The 26,059-nt window shown below is 48.7% G+C and overlaps 1 protein-coding gene across 2 annotated transcripts in view; it reads right to left on the reverse strand.

Moving 5' to 3' along the window:
• The window catches only part of Coro7 (coronin 7), a 53,002-nt gene that overhangs the window by 25,956 nt on the left and 987 nt on the right, over positions 1-26,059 (reverse strand). For both annotated transcript variants that reach the window (XM_085694643.2, XM_085694644.2), the window contains exons 2-9: positions 24,085-24,181; positions 22,790-22,864; positions 17,111-17,181; positions 16,495-16,678; positions 15,952-16,028; positions 10,976-11,026; positions 2,243-2,329; positions 1,702-1,784 (exon numbers count right to left, since the gene is read on the reverse strand). In XM_085694643.2, coding sequence (XP_085550769.2) covers positions 1,702-1,784; positions 2,243-2,329; positions 10,976-11,026; positions 15,952-16,028; positions 16,495-16,678; positions 17,111-17,181; positions 22,790-22,864; positions 24,085-24,181 — 725 coding nt within the window. The remainder of the gene's footprint in view (positions 1-1,701; positions 1,785-2,242; positions 2,330-10,975; positions 11,027-15,951; positions 16,029-16,494; positions 16,679-17,110; positions 17,182-22,789; positions 22,865-24,084; positions 24,182-26,059) is intronic.

Genomic DNA, 26,059 nt, shown 5'->3' on the forward strand with positions numbered 1-26,059 from the left:
AACTGCCATAATTACAGGGTCAGCCCTGGCCAGTGGCACCATGGGGTCTGGGCATGGTTAACTCTTCCAGGGGCCATCCTAATGCTGGGCAGGAGATGCCCTGCAGGGGAGGGGATACTTAGCATCACTACCACTGAGGGTGGAGCCTGATTGGCTGGAAGTGCTCGGTGAAAAGTACCTGACGGATGGTGCCAAGTGCCCTTCACACCTGCAGCACCTCTGCGGGAGGCCTGCAGGGAACAGGTCATCTGGCTTGAGTAAGTCTGGAGATAAGATGCTAAGACAGTGCCAGGCCTGGGGACACAAGATAAATGCTGGTTGTGTAGCTCCAAAGCCCAACACCTCCATCTCCTCCAGGGCAGTGCCGCCCTGATGATACCTTTCTTGAGACCAAGCTCCTGACCCTGAATACGCCTCAGCTTTGCCTTCCTCATCTATTAAAATAGATATTGCCAAGTCAAGCATGACGGTGCATGCCTTTAACCCCAGCATTCAGGAGGCAGAGACAGGCAGATCTCTGAATTCGAGGCCAGCCAGGTCTACAAAGAGAGTTCTAGGACACCCAAGGCTACATAGAGAAACTCTGTCTCACACAAAGTATCTCAGTACAGTAAAGGGTGGGATGCAGAGTTTCTATCTTCCTGACCACACCTCATCCCCTGACGGTCTAAAGAATACGACTTCCCAGCATTCCCTGACCCTTAATATGATGCTCTTGTTTCTGAACCTTTGATAAGCCCTTGCCCCGCTGTGATTCAAAGTCTTCAGTTCTGAAATATTCTAGAAAGGAGAGGCTGGATGATAGCCAAGGACCCGGGACCTTTCCTGTCTCCAGTATTCCCCAGTCAGCCTACCCTGAGGGTTCCCCACCAGCCCTTCTGTCAGTAATCAGCTTCAGAGCAGGGTCCAAGTTCCTCCCTCCTTTCCTACAGCCATGCCTGGCAAAGTCTCTGATTCTCTTGGAGCCTCCTTAGCTATTCATGATGGCTATGCAGATTGAATAGACTGTTTACCTAAAGAGCCAGCTTGCTAGTGACTGGTTATACGCCGTTACAGACCAAGAGCTGCTTGGCCTGGCCAGGGATCCCACCAGGCATATCCATAAACTTTCTTCCACATACTTCTGGGAGGTAGGAATGGAAGGATGAGTACCCATTATCCTTTGCACTCTAAGGGTAGCTGAGGACATATGTCAGGCCTCCAGGCCTCCTGTGCCTGCTATACACCTTCAAACACAGCCATCTGCCCCATCATCTCATACTCCTCAGTGTTTACTTTACCACAAGCTCAAGTACCCTTGGGCCCTCAGCTCCATGAAAAACACCCCTAGCCAAAGCAAGCCCATTCCTGTCACCTGTACCCCAACGACACATTTTCAAAGTCATAGCTCCTCCCCTAAATTCAAAAACACACTTGAATGAACCCCTAGGCAGCGAAGTGTGCCCCATGACCAGGGGCCTACTTTTCTGACAGGGCCCCACGAGGACAGGACAAGTTCATTCATTGGCCCATTTAAGACAGCCTCAGCATCCCCTGCTGGTAGAGCTGGGGATCCTGGAGTGCTGGGCCCAGCTGCAACCCAGGCTCAGCACTGGTCACACTCTAGTAATCAGCCAGCCTCATTGCAGGGCTGTCCCAGTGGCCAGTGTGAACACCTTCTAGACTCTTGGCTCCCAGCTCCCAGCATGTTAAAGCTCCTACCCAGGCGAGGTGTCCAAGGTGACGGAGGCCAAGGCGTTGCTGAGGCGCCGGGTGTCCCAGAGCTTCACTTCTCTTTCCCGCATCTGTGGGGAAGCCGGAGAGAGGCTCAGAGGAGTCTCCCTGTTCCTGGAACCCAGTGTGTAAGGGTGCAGCCTGGCATGGTCCCCTGCCCCAGAGCAGTAGGGAGTCATGACAGGGAGGGGGAGTTTGGGCTTTTCATGTCCTGTTCTGCCCCTTTAAGAACCTTTGGGTGACAAGGGACAAGGGGCGTTTCCCTCCATGGACTCTGGTCCCAGTGGGGCCACCATGGCTCCTAGGGTCAAGCTTAGCTACTGCAAATGGAATCTGCCAGTTTTCTAAAGCCCTCAATTCCCTGGGGGCCCAAGACCCAGCTGCACAGCCAGGCCGTATATGGACAGGCCTGTAACTGGCTGTCTGCACCCACCTCCCAATGGCCTCACCCAACCCTCAGGAAGCACGAGCCTAAAGGACTAGACAAGTTCCTGGCTGGCAGTGCCCAGAATGTTGGAGGAAACACTACCTGGTTGAATCCTGTGGACACAAGATGCTCCTGCATGCCTGTCCATGCCAGCCGGGTATCTTTGTTGTTCTCATGGGCCTGTGTGCTCTGCGGGGGAAACAAGAGACAGCACTGAGCCATCAGGGCCCCCTACTGGGGACAAGGACCCCCTGAGTGGCCAGGAACTAAGATGTCCTGTGCCTACAGGAGAGGTGCTAAAGGCCCCACCTACACCTCTTAAGGCATCGCGGCACCCAGGGACCACCAGGCTCAAGTTCATCACCCTCCTCCTGAGAGTGCTGGTGTGCCAAGGCCAAATGCAGCAGCACTTTCTCAGCTCCGCGGGTGCCCTGAGCAGCTGACGGCCGAGGGTCCTCATTTAAGAGTGGTATGGACTTGGGGAATGCACACCCTCTGCACAGCTCACTCGTCTCAGTCGTAAATGCTTACGGTGCCCATGCCACCCACCCCCTGGAGCTGCCTGGAGGATCAGCTGAGAGTGCACACAGAAGGACCGGGCCTTGAGAAAAGCCCCGTGCAAATCACAGGATTAGAGGGATTATTGCTGCCTCCTGTCACTGCCAGCAGGCCAGAGGGAGGGCCTGTGGCCAGGCTCTGGGTAACATCCTGGAGAGGGTAAAGCAGTGCCCCTGGTGGCCCTTCAGGGGTGCTGGAGCATCTGACAGACAGGAAGGCTGCAGGCCCCCAGAAAGGGAAAAGTTTACACAGCAGGGAAGTGAATAGCCCTGTCCCCCTTGGGCCATGGCAGGAGGGAGTCCAGGGGCCAGAGGAAATGCAAACAGCTCTCCCCCAGTCACCCTGGCCCCTGGAGCCTGAGACAAGGACCCTGTTACCAAAAATAGCTCACCCCAAATGTGGCCAGCCTCCTCCAAACTTCCCACGATCTCCTTGGGAATGAATGAGGCAGGGAAGCAGCTTGGAGAAGCTGGCCCAGGGCCCCCTCCCCAGCATGCAGAGGCTGACCCCAGTGTGGGAGACCACTGGAAATGCTCCGCCTGTCCTTCAAGGGGCTTTTCTCACTCTTCCTTTCCCACCCAGCCACAGTGGCACAGGAAGTCGGAGACGGAGCCTGAGAACTAGGGCCCCAGACTTCTCTCTCCATGTAAAAGGGGCTGCAGGGTCCTCACAAGGGTCAAGTCACTGGCTCGCCTCTGACACACTATTATGGGTCAGCAGTGTCATTTGAGCTCTTGTTCACCAGTGTGCAGTGTCTCTGTGCGGGCGGAAAACTAGATGGCTCATAACCGGTCAGCATGTCACTCACTCACTCACTCATTCACGTCCATCAAGCACGGGAGGCAACAGTGGGGCGGATCTCAAAGGCCAGGAGTGTGCGTGAAGACAATCATTCTTTCTTTCCTAATATGAATGTGCTGTGCTAGGAGCTAGAGACACAGGAGGACCAAGCACATAAGACTCCCAAGCCCACGGGACATTTACACACAGAGAAGAGTGTGTCAGGAGGCCAGCAGACTGAACGGAGGAACGTCACTGCAGTTACTATCCGTGCCTCAAAGGAGCAGAATGAAGGTTAGCAGAGGAAGCCCTGAGTCAGACTGCCTTTGTGAGAAGCCACCCTTGCCTCCACTGCCCCGTCCCTGGATGAGTTCTGTGCCCCAGTTTCTTCATCTCTGACAAGCACTATGACATCTTCTATTGTAAGAACTAGGTGTCAAAGTCTACTAATGTCCAGCACTGTGTCTGTGTTTTGCTGTTTAATTATTTGGGGGGGGGGGTTCTGAGACAGGGTCATGTGTGTAGTCCAGGTTAGTCTTGAACACTTGATTTTCTGCCTCAGCCTCCCAAGTGCTGGGCTTATGTGTTTACAGATGTGCACATGACATCCAGCTGCAGATGTGTATTTTACAAGGTAACAGGGCAGAGAATGTAACTGAAGGAACTTTTTATTTGAGCTAGAATGGAAGAATCTACACAGAGCTAACTCTGCATGAAGACTGGGAAGTAAAATGCTCCAAGAAGCTGCAGGTAGGGAAAGGAGGTGGCTAATCTGGTGCAGGAGTCTCTGAGACTACCATGGCCAGCAAAGGAGCTAGTTCGGTTCAGTGTGATCAGTAGTTGGTATTGGCTCAAACTTTAGGAGTCTGACCCCAAATCGTTTATTTTAGACATACTTAAGAACAGCACAATTTGGTGAAAATTTCCTGGTAAAAATGAAATCAGTACTGTGTGCACAATAAAGTGTAAGACATGGGGCTGGAGAGATGGCTCAAAGGCTAAGAGCACTGGCTGCTCTTCCAGAGGTCCTGAGTTCAATTCCCAGCAACCACATGATGGCTCACAACCATCTGTAATGAGATCTGGTGCCCTCTTCTGGCCTGCAGGCATACATGGAAGGACTGTTGTATACATAATAAATAAAGTATAAGACATGACTACATCAAAACTCTCTGTAAAGTACATGTGACACCTTCCAGAAGGATGGGCTCTACAGATCGACAAGCTCATGATAAGGGTCTGGGGGAAGATCTGATGTTGTCTTGGTCACAAAGAAAGCACAAAGGTCACCAGGCTATTAACCACATCTGCTCCCAGACTTCTGGTCGGATAAACAGGTCATGTATCCCTCCCTTTGAAGGGACAACCCTGTGTGTTTAACTTTCCTGGTTCCCTTAGTGGTCATCAGTGACCACTAGGACCTCTGTACCTCCCACAGGTTTGGGGTGGCTGCCACTGGCAGCTTTCCATGCAGAGATATAGACTGGGGTAGACTGTACCATGGTCCACATCTTCTACCTTTCCATTCACATACGGAGAAATCAAGGGCCTAGACAGAGGAAACTGTGTGCCTTGATTGCCGAAAATGCAGCTGTTGGCTCCTTCAATCCCTAAGCCTTGTGAGCTAGGACCCATTATCATGAGGAGGTCTTGTGACTTACAGCTGGAAGGTGGCAGAAGTGGGACCACCACCAGTCCAGCTGCCTCAGTTTCCAGCAAACTTCCAAGGCTGGCCTACACTGTAGGGTCACCATGCATACTGATGCTCATGGAAGTCTTTTCTGCCACTCAGTCCCCTAACAATTCTCCCCATATCTGTCCTGGAGAAAAGAACAGGAATGGCAGTGGTCTAGCTGCCTCAGCCAACCACAACCAGGGGGCAGTGGCAATTTCATATTCTAACTGAGGGGCAGTCACATCTCTCTTCAATGGCATGTCACTGGAGTTCCCAGCGTGGCGGGGGGACCTCTCAACTCCTTTCTAGGGAAAAGGGAACTCCAGGAGATGGGCAGTCTCCTGGGCAACTACAGCAACTGCCAGCAGGTACCTACTTGGCTCATGGTTCCCTTCCCCCTCCTCCAGGCTCCTTTTTTGAAATAGGGAATTGCTATTTCACCACCACCATCCTCCTCCTCATCCAACCATCATGACGCTAAGGTAGTCAAAAAGTCCAAAAAGAGAGGTCAGAGCTGGGCAGTGGTGGCACACGCCTTTAATCCCAGTGCTCAGGAGGCAAAGGCAAGCGGATCTCTGTGAGTTTGCCAGGACAGCTAGGACTGTTACACAGAGAAATCCTGTCTCAAAAAACTAAAATAAAATTTAAAAAGGGGGGGGGGGGGCTTGTTCCAACTTTCTCCTGCCAGCAAACCTCAAAAGTTTAAAGTTGAAGAGATGGCTCAGAGGTGAATAGCATTGGCTACTTTTCCAGAGGACCCAGGTTTGGTTCTCACAACCCTCCCTAATTCCATTCCCACTTATATACATGCAGGCAAAGCATACACACAAAAATAAATACATTTAAATGCAAAAAGAATTGCTGCTTCCCTTGATTAATAATGGCTTCAGGGCCTTGCTTGCCCCCACTGTAGGCTCTGGCTTAAAGGACGGCAGAGAAAGTCTAGGGGCTCAGGGAGGTTGGGCTGGGGCTCCACTTCTCTGCTGGATCCTGGGCCTATGACACTTGCTTAGGAGGTAAGACAGGAGGTCACTTGAGATAAGACCAGCCTGGGCAACACAGTGAGAATCTCCATCTCAAAAATTAAAAAATTAAGGTAGGAAGATCAGAAGTTCAAGGCTAACCTAAGCTATATAGTAAATTCAAGACACGCCTAGACTACATGAGGCCCTGTCTCAAATACAAAAAACAAACAGGCTGGATGGTAGTGGCACACACCTTTAATCCCAGCACTCAGGAGACAAATATGAGTTTAAGGCCAGCCTGGTCTATAGAGCAAGTTTCACAACAGCCAGCGCTACACAAAGAAACCCTGTCTCAAAAGAAAAAAAAAAGCCTATATAAATAAAAATAGAAATAAAAAATTAAAGCAAAGTAAGGGTATAAAATACAGAAGGAGCCACCCAAGGGTTGCTTCCTTCAAGATTAAGTGCCTAGAGGCAGAGGCCAAAGCTGACAGTGGAGAAAGGACAACTTTGGAGGCCTGTGCAGCCTCCATGGTCTCTGAAGACCATAGGTTCAGATGAAGAGAGGCCCAGAACAGCACAGGTAGGAGATGGTATACTCCACCCCACCCCCACTTGGCTCCTGTTAGACAGGAAGGGGGAATTCAGAAAAAGAACTTTCAGAAGGAATCTCTGTGAGCTGGCCCCTCAGCTCACACCACCCTGGCCGCCAGCAGCGGTTTTTCTAATAGAAGCCAGGTGTGGGCCAGATGCCCTGGGCGGAAGTTGGGGGGAGGCAGGGACGGTTGGAGGGCAGCATTCCAGGCCTGTGCTGCCCCCGCATTGCATATAGCCTCAGAGCCAAACACAGGCACCATCCCAGCGGCCAGCGGAGCTGCCCACGCTCTTCCCAGATCTCCTGGCTAAAGCCCCTCCAGGGGGCTCCAGCCCAGATCCTCAAGGCCTGTTTGTACTCTGCAACAACGTGGAACCCCTTGGCCAGCAGCCACAGCAGCTCCACCTCAGCCTTGCTCACAGACCACCTCTGTGGGGTGTTAGGGAGGCGTAGGAGGGGAATAAAAAGGGGGTGGGGATGGGGGAGAAAGCAAGCTGGAAAGAGGCCACTGCAAAGGGGAAAGAAGAAAGAAAACACTTAGAAAGTTGGCCCAGGGTGATGCCTAATAGGCAGGAGTGCAGGTGCTTTGTGTAGCGCCCCCAGAACCATGGGCACTGGACCCCCAGAAGGGGCTTCTATCTCACCCTAAAGCAGATCGAGGGACCTCTTTCTAGGCAAAGGCTTGGGGGTCAGAGAAAGCGAGCAGGCGAGGTCTACTGTTCACACCTCATCAACCTGAGATTCAAATGACCCACGGGGATGAAATCAGCAGCTTTTTCAGGGACGCTGCTCTCGGCTCAACCATCTGACGGGGCCTCTTTTCAGTCCTCAGCTGGAGAGAGTACAACTAATAACTATTTAGGCCCAAGAGGTATAATGTGTCAAGTGAACAGATTTTTGAGGATGAAGGTACAAGAGCCCCAGACTATCCTTAACTCCCTATGGGGAACCAGTCCTCAAAACAGAGGAAGACTGCTAGGCCACGGCAATGGGACCAGGATTTATCCCTGCTGCTTGTGCTGGCTCTTTGGAACCCATTCTCTTTGGAGGGATAACCTTACTCAGACTAGATATAGTAGGGAGGGCGTTGGTTCTTCCTCAAAGCAATGTGCCTTGCCCTCTCTGGGGAGTGGATGGGTGCGGGGGAGGTAGAGGGAACTGGGAATAGTAGGTAAAATGAAAAAAGATAAGTTTTTTTTTTAAATAAAATAAAAATAGAAAAAAAAACCCAAAAAGATTTCTGGGAAAAAAAAATAAAAACAAAACAGAGGAAGACTATCTGTGATGGGTCTTTACTAAGGAACAAGACTTTGTACCACACCTCCCTGGGAAAAAGTCCCATCAGCTTCCAGTTCTAGAAAGAACTAAAAATTCCTGGGGCTCAAGTGACGGCACAGTTGTTAAGAGCACCGGGTACTTATTCAGAGGGGTTTGATTCCCAGCATCTACATTGTGGCTCACAACTCTACGTAATTCACATTTCAGAGGAGCTGCTATTCTCTTTTGGCCTGTAAGGGCAGCAGGCATGCACATGGTGCTATAGACATACAAGCAAAATGCTCATAACCATAAAATAAAGTGTTGTTTTTTTAATTCTTTTTAAAAACATTTTTATTTCTTTTCATTTTATTATCTACACAGTGTTCTGCCTGCATGTGTGCCTGCAGGCCAGAAGAGGGCACCAGGTCTCATTATAGATGGTTGTGAGCCACCATGTGGTTGCTTGGAACTGAACTCAGAACCCCAAGAAGAGCAGCCAGTGCTCTTTTTTTTTTAAGTATTTATTCATTTATTATGCATTCAATATCTGCCTACATGTGTGCCTGCAGGCCAGAGAGGGCACCAGATCTCATTACAGATGGTTGTGAGCCACCATATGGTTGCTGGGAATTGAACTCAAGACCTTTGGAAGAGCAGGCAATGCTCTTAACCACTGAGCCATCTCTCCAGCCCCCCAGCCAGTGCTCTTAACTTGAGTCATCAATCACTCCAGCCCCTTAAATCTAAAAAAAAGAAAAAAAAGGAAAGGAAGAAAGAAATAAAGAAATACTGGGGCTAGAGAGATGGTTCAATGTTCATGATACAATCCCAGAACTTGGGAGGCAAAGGCAAGAGGATCTCTTGAGTTCAAGATCTATAGAACAAGTTCTAGGACAGCCAGTGCTACACAGAGAAACCCTGTCTCAAAATAAAACAAAACAAAAATTTGTATTATGCTCTTGCAAAGACTCAACTTTTGTTCCTAGCACCCATGTTAGGCACCTTACAACTATCTGTAACTCTAGCTCCAGGGGATCCGATGTGTCTGACCTCTGTAGCACCTGTACTCACATAACCCTTACCCAGACACACGATTCAAAATAATAAATGTTGGGGCTGGAGAGATGGCTCAGTGGTTAAGCACACTAGCTGTTCTTGCTGAGGACTGGAGTTTTTACCCATATGACAGATTACAACTATTTGTAACCTCTGTTCCAAGGGAACCCACTGCCCTCTCCTGGCTTCTATGGGCACTGCATGCATGAGGGGTACACATACGTGCAAGCAAAATAACCATACATATAAAATAAATAAATATTTTTAAAAGAACAATAAAAATAAATCTTCTTAAAAAAGAAAAGAGATCCAGGTGGTGGTGGCATACACCTTTAATCCCAGCACTCAGGATGCAGAGGCAGGCAGATCTCTGTGAGTTTAAGGCCAGCCTGGTCTACAAAGGGAGTTCCAGGACACTCAGAGTTGTTATATAGAAACCCTGTCTTGAAAAACAAAACAAAACAAACAAACAAACAAACAAAAACCAAAGTACAGATACAAAATACCAAGTATGGTAGTTCACACCTTTAATCCCAGCACTCAAGAGGCAGAAGCAGGTGGAATTCTGTATCTGTAAATTCAAGATTAGCTTAGTCTACATAAAATGTCAATCAGAGCAACATAGTGAGACTCTGTTGTCAAGAGAGAGAGAGTGGGAGACAGATAGAGAAGGGGTGGGGGTGTCAGGAGAGATGGCTCAGCAGTTAAGAGTGCTTCTTGCTCTTCCCAAGAACCTGAGTTAAGCACCTGGCTCCTACATCAGGTGGTTCACAGCTACATCCAACTCCAGCTCCAGGTCTCCAATCTCCTATTCTGTCTTCAGTGGGCACCCATATATATGTGTGTGCATGTAGCCTGTCTCTCACACATGCATATATATACAAAAACTATTAAATAAATCTTGAGAAGCCAAGTGGTGGTGGTACATGCCTTTAATCCCAGTACTCAGGAGGTAGAGACAGGTGGATCTCTGTGAGTTCGAGGCTAGCCTGGTCTACAAGAGCTAGTTCCAGGACAGGCTCCAAAGCTACAGAAAAACCCTGTCTCAAAAAAAAAACAACAAAAACAACAAACAACAACAACAACAAAACACCAAAAGAGAAATTAAAAATCTTGAGAAAGAGAGAGAGGAAGAAATAGAAATAGAAATTCACCGATCGCATTCCCCTGGGCTGTGGGAAGCCCAGGGGACAGACCTTTTGTGTAGACAGACTGTCGTGCCCCCCCCCCTCCAGAACAAGCTCTTGTCTCCCCCTTCCATCCTCTCAAATGACTTCTAGAACAAACTCTTCCCAGCTCTGGCCTTCTGCTTATGGCCATTGTAAAAGTGAGTCCTCATTTGAAAGCTAGTTTCTCAGGACAAACACTAAGCCCTCCAGGGAAGAGAAGCCCTTAACAATCACTGAGGACAGGGCCATCTGTATGGCTAACCGACTGCTGCCTATAGGGTCTCTGCTAGAGAAATGAATGACTCTCCAGAGGCCCGAGGCCTGCTGCCTCATTTGGAGATCATGACTGCATGGGCTATAGGCACCCAGTACACAGATGACAAGAGACCTACAGTCCCCAGGTCTTTCAGGAATAGGAAGCCAGTCCATCCTGTGGACACAGAAATTGGGATGAGGATTCTTTCCGATTCCTCAGTAGCTGTTCTCTGCTGACCATGCCAAGTAAAGACAGCAGGGCTCACAGGAGGGAAGGAAGTTGAAATCTCACATGACGTTCCTGAAGTTGGGGCATGCCTCCACTGACAGCCTGTGGGTAGCCTGGCTGCATCCCACCCTGTGAGCAAAGCTAGGTGCTGCCCAGGATTCAGAGATGAGGTCTCAGAAAGAGTTCCCAGCCGCATCAGCTGCTATCACCACCAGGTCCTCCATGTGCTGGAACTGTGCACTCCTCATCCTAGGGAGGGCTTTTTACACACCAGCACTGGACACAGAACTTACCTGAGAGGCCTTGGTTCTTGCTCTGGGGTCAAAGATCCGTAGCTGCTTGTCCTAAAAAAGAATGAATATTTACTGGAAAGTAAACGTAGAAAGCAACAGAGAAAGATTTGGTCTACATGGACACACACAACCCTCCCCGACATGTATGCATTTTGGCAAACACTCTAATGAAAATTAGCCTTTAGTTTCCTTTTTTTTCTTTTTTCTTTTCTTTTCTTTCTTTCTTTCTTTCTTTTTTTTTTTTTTTTTTTTTTTTGAGACAGGGTTTCTCTGTGTTCTGGCTGTCCTAGAACTCTCTCTGGAGACCAAGGGACCAAGCTGGCCTAGAACTCACAGAGATCTGCCTGCCTCTGCCTCCAGAGTGCTGGGATTAAAGGTGTGCACCACCACGCTGGGCTAGCCTTTAGTTTCTAATAATTATCAACATCTGTATAATTGCAACAATGTATCCCACCAATGGAAGAGGTAGTGAGGAGAAGCAGGTGCTGGATATGACTGGAATCTTAGCACTTGGGAGGCGGGGGCAGTAGGTTTCTAAATTCAGGGTCAGCCTGGGTTATACAGACTGAAAAATATAATAATAGGTCTGAGCATGGTGACATTTGCCTTTAATTCCAGCACTAAGGAGGCAGAGACAGGCAAATTTCTATGAGGTCAACCTGGTCTATATAGCCAGGTTTATATAGCTACATACTAAGACCCCATCTCAAAACAAACATCTTGCCGGGTGATGGTGGCACACACCTTTAATCCCAGCACTCGAGAGGCAGAGGCAGGCAGATCTCTGTGAGTTTGAGGCCAGCCTGGTCTACAAGGGCTAGTTCCAGGACAGGCACCAAAAACTACAGAGAAACCTTGTCTCAAAAATCCAAAAAAAAAAAAAAAAAAATCTTAAACACAACAACAACAAAATAATAAAGGAAATGGATATAGAGGGAAAATATGGGAAATTTCCTTTTTTTGTTGTTCTGGTTCTTTTTGTTTTGTTTTCCAAGACAGAGTTTCTCTGTAGCTTTGGAGCCTGTCCCAGAACTAGCTCTTGTAGACCAGGCTGACCTCAAACTCACAGAGATCCGCTTGCCTCTGCCTCCTGAGTGCTGGGATTAGAAGCGTGAGCCACCACCATCTGGCGGGAAATCTCTTTATTAGCTGATACATTTTTCCTATAAAACATTTCTAAAATAGTCTGTTAAATAAAAATAAAACTTGGGGCTCGAGAGATGGTTCAGCAGTTAAGAGCACTGGCTGTTCTCTCAGAAGACTCAAATTCAATCCCCAGCGCACACATGGCAGTTCACAACTGTCTGTAACTCCGGTTCCAGAGAACCTAACACCTTCACACCAAATGCATGTAAAATAAAGTTAAATAAATATTAAAAATAAATAAATAAATGAAAATAAAACTGTGCCTAGAAGGGCGACTTGTGCCTATGACACCAGCATTCAGAAACAGAGGCGGGGCTGGAGAGACGGCTCAGCAGTTAAGAGCACTGATGTTCTTTTAGAGGACCCACGTTCAATTCCCAGCACCCACATATCAGCTTACAACTGTCTGAAACTCCAGTTCCAAGGACCCAAGGGCACCAGGTACCTACATGGTACAAAGTTAAACATACAGACAAAACACCATATACAAACAAACAAAAAGAAAAACTTAATGCTTGCTCTGTGCATAGCCTGAGTCTGGGCGCTTCGGATGAAACAATGCACAGCCAAGCCCTAGTGAGGAGGGAGTTCACAGCTAAGGGCTGCAATCTCTAGCCAGAGTTGTCACAGGAACGCCTGGAAGAAACCTGAGCTGAACCTCAAAGACAACCACAAGACAAGGTGGAAAATCCCAAGCAAGATGCCGAGACAGGAGCTTGGTGGTATGTGATGTGAAGGGGAAGGTCAGAGAATGAAGCAGACAGAGGGAGTGGAGGGCAATGGGCAAAAACAGAGCAGCCCAGAGTTCTGGAAAACTTTCCCAGCTACACTTTACTTTGTACCAGGCACAGTCCATGGCTCAGATCCTGAGCAGAACTGCCCACCGGTTAGGGCTCCTAGGGCCACGTGACATAAGAGCAGACACAGGCACAGTAGGAGCAAACACAGTAACGTCGGGCGGTGGTGGCGCACACCTTTAATACCAGCACTCGGGAAGCAGAGGCCAGACTGGTTTACAGAGGGAGTTCCAGGACAGCCAGGGATACACAGAGAAACCATGTCTCAAAAAAACAAAACAAAACAAAACAAAATAACAACAACAAAAAGAACAGGAAAAAAGAGAGAAGCAAGAGACCTACAGGAGAGCTGGAGAGTCATCCATGATGAAAGGCTAGAGAACTCACTTCTCACTCGGCAGGGCTAGAGCTGTTGAGGAAATCTGGAGGCCTCCACTCAAAATGCTAACCTTACCACTGACCAGCTAGTGACCCGAGAAGACTGAGCCCCATGGGTGATAGAGGTGTCTCCCATAAGGAGGGCACTGAGGTTGGAGGTGCAACATTGTTCTCGGTATGTAACAAGCTCCACAGAGGAGACTGAGCATTCTTTGAAGGCTGGATGTAAATCAGGTTCAGACTGGGCTAGCCTTGAGGCTATTCTAGGCCAGGCCAAGGGGCCTAACTAGGCTGCAGGGAGCTCATAGCAGGCCAAGCCCACCATCTGTGATGACCGTTCGCCCTCTAGTGGCCTCTGATCTCTTTTCTCAGTCATTAGAGGTCAGGGTTAGTTTGGGTGCTCTGAGAAGCAGAGCTGCCCATGCTAGCAGCAGAAGACAGGACGGAGAAACTAGGCACCTCTGATGGGAGTGGCATGCCGTATAGGCCCAGTCAGGCAGCACAAACAGCAACTGCACAAAGCTAGAGCCTGTTCCACAGACTCTGGCAAAGAGGGGCTCCGACTCTCTTATGCTGTGAGCTCGCCTTCCACTCCAACAACACGCTGGGCACCTCCAGCTAGCCTGTGGTCATAAGGGGTAGCCTTTTGCTCCCAGTACTGTATTAGTAGGGCTAGTAGTACCACCTGGGATTTCAAGACACCTTTCCAACAAAGGAAGGCAGAAGTGGGTATACATTCTGCAGGAGCTCTGGCCATAATCAAGGTACCCACTAGTCCTTAGCATGTGCAGACAGGTATCGGCCTGGAAGAGATGGCGCATCTCCACAGGTGGCACACCTAGGTCTGGAAAGGAGGGAAAGCGGCGGGGTCCCTTTACAAGCTCATAACTTTATTGTGCCAACCACTTGGGAAACACATACTTCTTGTCCTGGCTGTTTTGGGCTCTGGAACTAGAGGGGAAATGTCTCCCCAGGGTGAACTAGCCTGAGTCCCCTGGGCGTGGCCTTCTCCTAACTGCCTTATGAGACAGCAGCAGGCCAGGAAGTGTCCACACTGAGTCAGCCACAGTGCCACCCCTTACTGGGCTATCATTCTTTGTCTTTCCTGGCCAATTCTGGTGGCAAACGGGGGTTCAGAGCATGGAAAAAGAAGGGCTGGACCATCACATCAGTGAGGGAGGGGCACAAGGCTTCTCAAAGGAAGGAGAGGCTGGCCTTGACTCAGGTGATGTACTCTCAGGGATGGTTTCCTGACTGGGTACCCATTTTCTAGAATGAAGGCCAAGTTTACGTTCTGGGAAGTGTCTCCCATCCTCTAGTGCCAAACCCGAATAGAAACCAATCAGAGAGTGTCGGGGTCCTATTTTCAATCTCCAGAGCTCAAGACAGTGCCTGGGACCTACTGAGTAAGGAACAGTACCAGAAAGGATACTCGATAAGACTTAGACGTGTGCCTTCCACAGGATGGCAAACTGAAGGTGAGAACATAGGAAATTAGGACTCTTCAAGTGTGTAGTTCACGGGCCTGGGAGTACTCGGGGCTTAAAGCTTTCATTGGTCCCCATTCCTGGATTCTCTACTCCCCTCTCTGGTTCCATTACCCCCATTCCTTTTGTTATTTTCTGAGATAGGATTTTATATAATTCAGACTGGCTTCAAACTCACAACACGGTCCAAGTTGGCTTTTAATTCCTCATCTTCTGGCCTCTACCTTCTTAGTGTTAAGACTGCAGCCATGTACTATCATTCCTGGTTGCCATCTTTCCTAAGTCTCTTCAGGCCCTGATACCATCAAAAATGTCCCATATCCCAATGCCACAACTCCAAGTTTCCTGTACGCTGGTGCACAGCTACCTGGTGAATCCTCCAGCTCAGATCCCAGGCCCCACTCCCCTTACCTTCTCCATGCAGGCTTATGACTCTTCCCTTCCCAGAGTACCCCCGACGCTGGGCACAAACTGCACCTTCCTTTCCATCCTCTGCTCTCTTCTGCTCAGGATTCCACGAGGTCCTGACAAGCTGGGATGCCTTCAAGTACCCCAGCTCAATACACCTCCTACCACCATGGTAGCAGTACTGTCTAGATCATTCACACAAGGTACTCCCCAACTCACCTCAGTATGGGGCTCCCCTCTTGTATCTAAGATCCAAACTCAGAGTCCTCACCCTTCATATCCGATCCACCACCAAACGCTCTATGGCCTCTATCTCTACTACCCGGAACAAGTACAGTCCTCTTACTCATTCCCTGGTGGCAGTCCCCAAACTAAGTCCAGACACTGCCCACCTGAGCTGTGTTCTGTCCACATGGAAGCCACAGTAGTGTGTCCAATGCAAACTCTGCTCATCCACAGGTCACCGCCCGCCCTGCTGTCTATAACTTTCCTGCCTGCCCGCTGCCACTGCAACAACACCCGCACTTCCTCCTGAAGGCTTAGCGATGTCTCCAGATGTCCCATAGATACACGCTCACTCGCATTCCCGCCCTGCCCGTGGAGTGAACTCTTCTCACGTTTTCAAACTCAGCCACTGGCCAAAGTCAAATTCCTATTACCAATTCGATCAGTTCAAAACACCACATCCCTTTCAGAGATGAGAACTTCCTGACCATACTAGCCCCATGCTAAGTTTTCAGGCTGCTTGCCGCCTGCTCACCTTGCATGCTGTGCCTACAAGGGCTCCATCCCGGCTCCAAACAGCACTCTGCACCAGGTCCTTGTGGGCCTCCAGCTCTGCAGGGAAACAGCCAAGGTCAGGTACCAGGTGATGAGGGTACCAAGGAAGTAGAGGAGAGTAGGCCTGCTCTGGGGCAACTCCGGAGCAGAGTCAGCAGCCTGGAGGGGCAGGACAGCAGCTCCATCCACACAGGCTACAGATGCATCTAGAGGCTTCCTTCTTTAAGCCTGCCCGTATTGGGATATGCCTCTATTTAACAATCTTCTGAGATTCCTGCTTCTCAGCCTGGCTCTTGTCTTCCACGCTCACTTCTGCTCACTCTAACACATCCCCCCACTATGTCACCCTCACTTTTGCTCTTCTGTGTCCCACCTCCTTCTGCAATTTGGGGTTTGGAATACAATAGTTGTACCCCATCGTTGATACATTTCCCCCCACGCTACTAAAAACACCAACAGAGAAGGCAAGGGCTGTCCAGATGGGGGCTGCCAGAGAAGGGCAGCCACTCCAGAGCGGCCGTACCTGTCAGGGGCTGCTGCTTGGCTACATCCCAGACCTTCACAGCCCTGCCAGCTGTGCTCACCAGAACACCATCTGACGTGGGATGGAACTGCAGGGCTTCCACTGCAAGCTCCTCAGGGCCCAGCACCACTCCAGGCGCAGAGGGAAGGGTGTCTCCAGCGCTTGGCAGCCGCCAGAGTTTTATCTGAAAGAAAGACCCAGTTTGTGGTCCAGATGCTAGGAGCCTTGCTGCTACATACAGTCAGGCCTGCCCAGAGCAATCCTGGTCTCAGCAAGCAAGGTTCCCTGCTGAGACAAGGCCAATACATTAGAGGTCAAGGCATCTTACCCGCTAAGGCTTGAGAGCCACACATCCCATCAACTCAGGGAGAGTAGGGTGTGGTCAGAGACAACAAGGGTGGCTTGTGAGTGTTGGGAGGGCTCTGTAATCCTCTGCAGCTTCACATACCGCCCCAGCCTGCTTCCCCCAGGCAGTCAAGCATTGGAAGGACAGACCACAACAGCAGCTCTGAGCAGGTACTTGGGGCCAGCAAGGGCATGCATAGAGGTCAGGGCTCGGAGACCCCAGGCTATCGAGGGTGGGTCATAAGCAGCTCTTCCAACCAGCCCCACTCACCATCCTGTCAACTGAAGCTGAAGCCAGGAGGAAGTCATCAAATGGAGAGAAGTCTAGGTCAGTGACCAGATCTGTATGGAGGAACAGTCAGATCTGTTGAATGTCCCTTTCAGACCCAGTGAGCTCCTTCCGGAGTTTCAGCGGTGACACCTTCGCCCACATTAAGAAGCCACGTTCCCTCTGGACACTAGAGAGACATATAGGTCTCTTCCAACAACACATATACCCTGGTGAGTACTTGGGCTGCTGTTTCTGTAGTTCTATTGGAACACAGCTCCACCATGCATTGGCATGTGTGTGGTCTGTGTTACTTCCAGCAACAACTGCAGAGTTAAGGAACTTTATTTGGTGGGTTGTTTGTTTGTTTGTTTGTTTGTTTGTTTTTGTGCTGAGGTTCAAACCCAGGGCACCATATATGCTAAGCACACACTCTACTACCATGAAGTACATGCTACCCAGAGTTAAGTAGGTGGAACAGAAGCTGTGTAGTCTCTGTATCCTAAAATATACACTGCCTTGAACTTTGTAGAAAATGTCTGTTGGCCCTTCTCTGCACATTAACACAGAATCACATGCTTTAGTATGGAGTCTTTCAGACCAGTTTCTGTTTTTTAATTTTAATTTTTATTGGGTGCTTTGCCTGTGGGTATATGTCTGTATACCACTTGCCTGCCTGATGTCCATAGAGGCCAAAAAGATGTCAGGGCCCCTGGAACTGGAATTACAGATGTTTGTGAACCACCACATAGGGTGACAGAAATTGAGCCCCAGTCCTCCTGAAGAGCCACAAGTGCTCTTAAGTGCTAAACTATCTCTCTAGTTCTCTCTCTCTGCTTTTTCATTTAACATGCATGAATATTTTGCCTGTGGAGTATGTATAGGCACCACACGCATTCAGCACCCAGGTCTAGGAGAGGGAATCAGATTCTCCTGGAAGAGGAGCTCCAGACAGTTGTGAGCAGCAATGTGGGTGCTGGAAACTGAACCTGGATTCCCTGCAAGAGAAGCAGTGGTATTAACTGCTGAATCATCTCTCCGGTCCTGTTTTGAGATCGATTTTTGATGTAACATATAACAAATCTGTTTTCTCAGGGTTTTTTTTTTTTTTTCCTGCCTGCATGTATCCCTGCAGGCCGGAAGAGGGCACCAGATCTCATTACAGATGGTTGTGAGCCACCATGTGGTTCCTGGGAATTGAACTCAGGACCTCTGGTAGAGCAACCAGTGCTCTTACCCTCTGAGCCATCTCTCCAGCCCCCCCCCTTTTTTCTTAAGATAGTCTTATGTAGCCTAGGGTCACCTCAGACTTGATATATTGTATATATTATAGGAAATAATTTTTTTAATATTTATTTATTATGTATACAATATTCTGTCTGTGTGTATGCTGCAGGCCAGAAGAGGGCACCAGACCCCATTACAGATGGTTGTGAGCCACCATGTGGTTGCTGGGAATTGAACTCAGGACCTTTGGAAGAGCAGGCAATGCTCTTAACCTCTGAGCCATCTCTCCAGCCCAGGAAATAATCTTTAACTCCTGATTTTCTTATCCTTTTTTCCTCAAATGCTTGGATTAAAAGGATGTGCCACCATGTTTATTTTTAAACATTGTGGTTACATATATATTTTATATACATATATTTACATACATGTTTTTAATTCATTTACTTTAGTTAGTGTATGTGTATATATATGTAGGCATGCACATGTCACGGCAGCATGTAAAGATCAGAGGACAACTCTATTGAAAAAGTTCACTACTGTCTTTTCGTGAGATCCAACGATCAAACTTATACCATCAGGCCTGCATAAAAGTGCCTCTACCTAGGTGGGTGGTGGCGCATGCCTTTAATCCCAGCACTCAGGAGGCAGAGGCAGGTGGATCTCTGTGAGTTCAAGGCCAGCATGATCTACGTAGCAAGTTCTAGGACAGGCTCCAAAACTACAGAGAAACCCTGTCTCAAAAACAAAAAACAAAAACAGAAACAAACCCCTGAAGCTCAGAACCAGAATCAGGATCTAGACATGCCGGCTCTTATCTTTGTCTTTTGGTGTTTTTTACCTATGAGGGAACGACCCCAAGTTCTGGAAAGTAGTAAGCCCCCTATCAATAGCATACTCTACATAAAAGCTGCAATAGTCATCTGTGGGCAAACTGGTAGTTTTGGTGCAGGGGTAACTTTAGAGTCTTTCTCTGCAGAAGCCCTGCCAGCAGGCTGCCCTTGGGTGTAATGAGCTCTAGTTCCCCAGAACCCTCCCTAAGCTGGACCTCACAGCATAGATCTTTTGTCTCTATCTATGTTTTGTTTTCAAGACAGAGTTTCTCTGAGCAACAGCCCTAGCTGTCATGGAACTAGCTCTGTAGACCAGGCTGGCCTCGAACTCACAGAGATCCACCTGCTTCTGCCTCCTGAGTGCTGGGATTAAAGCACTAAGTGCTTTAAGTGTGCACCAGCACTGTAGCATAAATCTTTAAGTCTGTAATTCTAGCTATTTGGGAAGTTGGAACAGAAAGAATAAATGTTCAAGGCCTGTCTGGGCAACCTCATGAGAGGCTGTCTCAAAAATAAAGTTAGAAAAATATAAAAAGATGCCTGGCAATGGTGGCACATGCCTTTAGTCTCAGCACTTGAGAGGCAGAGGCAAATGAATTCAAGGCCAGCTTCATCACAGAGCAAGTTCAAGGATAGCCAAGACTACACAGACAAGCTCTGTCTCAAAAAACAAAACAAGAACACACACACACAATGTATATACACATATGTATATAAAATATACATATATACACATATATAAGGTTAAGGATGTACAGGGGAAAATCTGCCCTAGAGATACTAAATGCTATTCTGGCCTACATAAGTGTCAAAGATAAGAGGCCCTGAGTACATTAGACTCTGACCATTGCTCTGCCTTTGAAGGTTCCCTGCCTTCCAGCCTTTCATCTTGGAGTATGCTTGCCTGGGTCACCTAGCAGCCAGAGGAACAAAGCAATGGGGGCACCTAGGACAGCCTGAGATGTGGGTAGTAGGGCTGGCCATGGGACCTGCCACTGTTCCAACAGAGAAAAGGCAGCACGACCAGGTTCTGAAGCAGATGCTGGAACTAGCCCTCAGCCCACTCCCTTGTAGTTCCCTAACTCCCTTGTGTTCTTCTAAGCAGGTTTCTTTCTTTATTTTTTTTTAAGATTTATTTATTTTTATTATATATACAATATTCTGTCTGCATGTATCCCTGTGGGCCAGAAGAGGTCACCAGATCTTATTACAGATGGTTATGAGCCACCATGTGGTTGCTGGGAACTGAACTCGGGACCTCTGGAAGAGCAGCCAGTGATCTTAACCTCTGAGCCATCTCGCCAGCTCTAAGCAGGTTTCTTAACCTTCAGGGTTTGGTATCCTCATTTTCTAGTTGGGATGTTCCTGCAGTACTAACTGCTGGGTTGTCATGAGAATTCAGGGAGGTGTATATGTGCAAGGACTCATCCTGTGACTCAATGTCATTACCATATTTCTTCCTTTGTTAGAGGCCAGCTGCCTGCTCTACTGCCTAGTCCTGCTGGCTAGAAATGCAGACCAAAGTCAGTGGAAGGGGCCGCCTGTCCATATCCACCCACTTTCCTTGTCTCTCCTGGCTGGAAGGAAAGCAGTATTCTCACCCACATCAAGGCAAGCAGTAGGGACAGCAGTGGTGCCTCTGGCATTGCTGATGCTGGCTCGCTGTCCCATCTGCAGTGTCATCCTTACCCGCCACCTCCATGTTTCCTCTTCACCCCAAAGCACCAGCCTTGTTTTCCCTTTTAGCTCTGGTTCATCCTGCACCACCATATTCCCCTCCCTAGTATAAAACTGAGATCAACTCCAGCTGCTTAATCCAAAAAGAGATCTGTGGGGTGAATCCTGGGAGCCTTCCACAATTGGAGGTGCAGTCAGATATGCTACTTTAGGAGGAACTGGGCTGGGTGGCTGTGGTCCAAGGGTTTCCTGCCTGCTTTCCTGCCAACCTTGGGTGGCTCTGACCATGAGAGTTGGAGAGGAAAATGACGGCTGCCTAGGGCTGCTGTGCTAAGGATTCTACTAACCACAAGAGGATCTAGAGAGTCAGGAATGTTCGGCAACAGGATGCTGGTACATATAACTAGCTTTATAACTGGCAGCTAATGCCGGGTAGTTAGTCCCAGCACTCAGGAGGCAGAGGCAGCAAGATCTCTGAGTTCGAGGCCAGCCTGGTCTACAGAGTGAGTTCTAGGACAGGTTCCAAAGCTACATAGAGAAACCCTGTTTCAAAACAATACCAACAACAAAAGACTGGCAGCTAACAACCATCTTTACCTCAATTCCAGAAGATCCAATAGCAAAGGCACTGCATGAACGTGGTAAACACATGCATGCACAACAGCCACATACATTAAAACAAAAACTTAACCAAAAACAACCACACATATTAAAATAGAAACAACACAAAACAAAAAACTTAACAAAAATCAACTATTCACCTTTTTTTAAAAAAAAAACAACAACAACAACAAAAAAAAAAACCCACTATATATAGTATCCAAATGACATCTTGAAACTTTTTCAAAGTTTGGATTAGTGGGCCGGAGAGATGGCTCAGTCGTTAAGAGCTCCGGCTTAACCACTTTCAGAGGACCCAGGTTCAGTTTCCCAGTATCCACATGGTGCTCATAACCATCTGTAGCTTCAGCTTCAAAGAATGACAACTTCTGGCTTCCGCAGGCACCAGACATGCATGTGATGAACATACACGCAGGCAAAACACCCATACGCATAAAAAAACTGTACAAAATTTAGACTGGGCTAGATGTGGTAGCGCACACCTTTAACCCCAGCACTGGGGAGGCAGAGGCGGTGCAAAGCCAGCCTATTCTACAGAGCGAGTTCCAGGATAGTCAGGGCTTCACAGAGAAACCCTGTCTCAAAAATTAAAACAAAACAAATTTAGATTGGAAAACACCCAGAGGACTCTACATAAATCTTGACTTTTATTATTAATGATTTAATCCTCACCATCATAACTCTGACACTGAGCAGCAACCCCTACTTTTGACTCTCGCTCTTCCTACCCTGCCTAAGAACTAAAGACTTATTCTCTTCCTTCACCCCAGGTCTTTAACAAGAGAGCTCTAGCCCATAAGGCTAAAGCTATAGAGACAGAGCCAGCTAGGTCAATGCCTAGGGGATAGCAAACTTTCCCTAAAGTGGGCAGGCTGCCAGGCAGGCTGCTGGTGACCCCAGAAGCAGCTGCAGCAAACAAAAGCCCTTTGTAAGGGCCCAATCCCACCCTGCAGCCCAGCACAACTACTTCCTTGGATGGCTTTTGCCTGGCTGGGAAGGGGCCTGAGAAATGAGTGGTGTCCTGCTGGACTCCAGAGAACACAGGGTAGGAGCCACATGAGTTGTGTGTGTGCCTGTGTGTGTGCGCGTGTGCCTGTGTGTGTGTGTGTGTGTGTGTGTGTGTGTGTGCCTGTGTTCTCAGATAAAATATCTGGGACTCCAGGACTGATACCGCACAACATCCTCCTCCTGCTGATGAACTGGAACGTCCAGCTTCCCTCCTCCAGGTCAGAACTCCAAACCAGGTGCAGCTTTCTAAGCCACAGGCAGTGGGACCAAGTATGCGTGAATCCCTGGACCCAGGCTTCTTCGATCCAGCACCACTCACCTGAATGGCAGCCAAGGTAAGCCACGTGCCTCTTGCTCTCTCCATGGCCTTCCTGAGATATGATGCCCAACACACCTATTAAACAAACACAGGGGTTCTGACTTTGAGCTTAACGGCTGCCACTTACCTCCCTTCAGAGGACTTCAAGAGGAGACCAGACCCAAAACCAGGCAGCCTCCTGAAAGCCAGTTGTCACTTTTCTTCCTGACTTTGAAAGGACTAGATTCTTCTCTGGCTTGAACTATCTGCACTGGATGTAAAGAACACTGGAAAAAGAGGCTTGCTTTTTCTCACACTGCAGATCATTTGAGAGGTTAGCTTTGGGCTAACCTTTGGGCTTTCCTCCCATCTTCGCCAGAGAAGGAAGCCAGCACCCCAAGCCAGGTTGGGGGACCAAGAGAAAAACTGGAGACCATGTGAGATGGTTCACCTGGGAGATCGAGGCAAGAGAATCCTGTGAGCTGGGGCTGGCTTGGGCTACAGTGTGAGACTCTATCTGTAAAAACTAAAGGGACGGGAGTGAGGTGGGGGTAGAGAGTGGGCGAGGATAGTACTTACGAACCTCTGGACCCAGCTCTTCTTAAAGTCCTGAGTCAGCCAAAAAGGTATTTATCCTGTGCTTAAGTTATTTTGTCTGTGTTGTCAAAAACAGCCAAGGGAGTCTCAACTAACACAGGGCTTTATTTATTTATTTATTTATTATGTATACAATAGTGTCTGCACGTATGCCTGAAGGCCAGAAGAGGGCACCAGACCTCATTACAGATGGCTGTGAGCCACCATGTGGTTGCTGGGAATTGAACTCAGGACCTTTGGAAGAGCAGGCAAGGCTCTTAACCGCTGAGCCATCTCTCCAGCCCAAGGGCTTTATTTTTTGAGTTTTTTCTGGGGTTTTGTTTTTTTCTTTGAGATAGGTTCTGGGTAGCTCAGGCTGACTTGCATCTTACGCTCTTCCAGACCCTGGAGCAGAGATTATAGGTATACTGCACCACACCTGGCACAGGGCTCTTCAGACCGTCATTATGATCCCAGCCACCCAAGGCCCAGATACAAGGTGGGGAGTTGTCTGTGGATGGCTGAAAACAGAAGCACCGGTTTCTCTCCTGCCTGGCTAGAACAACCGCCGTGATTATGTACAAGCCCTCCCTATAAGGTGAGCAGTTTAAAGGGGTCTAAGGCTTGTCCCTCCCCCGAGTCCAGGATGCTCCAACTCTCCAGTGTGAATGGAGCTTGCCCTTCTTCACCCTATGTATGGTGGTGATGTGTGAACCTTTCTCCCATGTTTACTTCCCTACCTGGGCGGTCGGAGTTGAAGGCAATTAAACTGCAGCTTGATTTGATGTGGCTCCCACATGTGGGGGTAGTTCCAGCACGAATGTCACTGACCCAGGCCTGCAAATGAACAATAAGCAACATGGTTGGTGTCAGGTCTCTGCTCGAGCCTAGAGAGGGCCCTAATACAGGAAACTCCATCTTTTGTGTGCGTGCGTGTACGTGCGAGTGTATGTGTGTATACACGTGTGTGAATGAGGAGGCCAGAGTACAACCTCTGGTGTAATTCCGCAGGGGCCACCCATTTTTTTGTTTTGTTTAGAGACAGGGTTTCTCTGTGTAGCCCCGGCCATCCTGGCACTAGCTCTGTAGATCAGCTTGACCTTCAGCCCAGAGATCCACCTGCCTCTGCCTCCCATTTGTTAAGATTAAAGGCATGCACCACCACTGTCCAGCCCCACTTTGGTTTTTGAGACAGGGTCTTACCCAGAATATGGAACTCACAAATTCAGCAAGGCTGGCTGACTAGTTAGCTGTGGTGATTATAGGCACATAGCATCACCTTAGGTTCTGGACATGAAACTGAAGTTTTCATGCATGCCCAGCAAGCAGGTGACTAATAAACTCATTTCCTCGGCCCTAGGGAACTCCGCCTGAGTTCTACACCATCAGAGAAGTACTTCTTTGGATATGGAATTGGACTTTTTTGGATCTGTCCCACTGAGTCCTCTAAAAAAATACCAAATGTTCTTGAAATAATCTAAGTAGCTAAGAGAGTGATTTTCTTTCGCAAATCAGTTCCCTAATAAGGAGGAGGAGGCTGTCAAAAGCAGGCGCATGTGTCTGTGGAGGGAATATTTCAGTTCAGAGAGGGGGAAGGTGACAAAAAAGTGACAACCGAACAGAAGTTGGGCTTGGCTTCTGCAGATTCTCTGCAGAGGGCTCTCCTGGGGCCCAAGGACCTCTTGAAAACACCCACACTCAGCAGGGAGAAGGTAAAGACCTGGCTTCCTCAGAACATGCTCTTCCCTTGCCTAAGTGAAAAGGCAATAATGTGAACACCCCCACATGTGGGGGAGAGGAAGAGCACCTGTCCTGCATTTGAGATCAGCAAGGTCCCCGTTTCCTCTGCGACCCTTCTTGCCTCAGTGACAAAGCACCCACACTCCCTAGTGTGTTGTCCATTTCCACCCAGTAGAACATCAGTACCATACACTACTTTTTTTTTTTTTCGAGACAGGGTTTCTCTGTAGCTTTGGAGCCTGTCCTGGAACTACCTCTTGTAGACCAGGCTGGCCTCGAACTCACAGAGATCCACCTGCCTCTGCCTCCCAAGTGCTGGGATTAAAGACGGGCACCACCACTGCCTGGCTCTCATACTTTTCCCTCCTGATTCATGTTTACTCTGCAGTGACAGACAACAGCTTTGAAAGGGAGAAGGGACAGCCTGCTCTCCCACTTCCAATCACACAAACTGTTTTCATCCCTCCCTGAGGCCCCTAGTTCCATGGACTTGTCTCTATTAGTTGTTGGATGGAGGTCCACACAGGAAGGTGCCCCTGAAGGTCTCCCCAGACCCCTCCAGTAGTAATTACTGCACTCCTAGCAATGTTCTTGATTCAAATCTAAACTTCCTCTCAACCTTTCAATGACTCCACACTGCACTCAGAAGAAAACCCAACTTCCTCCTCTGCAGCTCTGCCCTGTACCCATCCATCACCCTGCCCTCTGTCCATCCTGGGTTCACTTTCTATTTTCTCACTGGGCTTTTTCTTACTTCCTACCCTTCTGGCCTCAGCTGCAATTCACCTCCCAGGCAGCGTTCTCCACAATGGTAAAGTAACCCCGACTTCAGCACTTCACATCATAGCGCACCCACACACCCCTGGGTGTTCTTCGAGGCAATATAGTGTGCTTGCTGGCCATCTTCCTCCTGAGGCTGTTAAATGCCACAGGGGAGGGGAAATGCTGCTCTAGCTCAGGAAGCTGGGCAGCACA

The sequence above is a fragment of the Myodes glareolus genome, chromosome 9 (assembly GCF_982192425.1).
Source record: "Myodes glareolus chromosome 9, mMyoGla1.1, whole genome shotgun sequence".
Classification (NCBI taxonomy): domain Eukaryota; kingdom Metazoa; phylum Chordata; class Mammalia; order Rodentia; family Cricetidae; genus Myodes; species Myodes glareolus.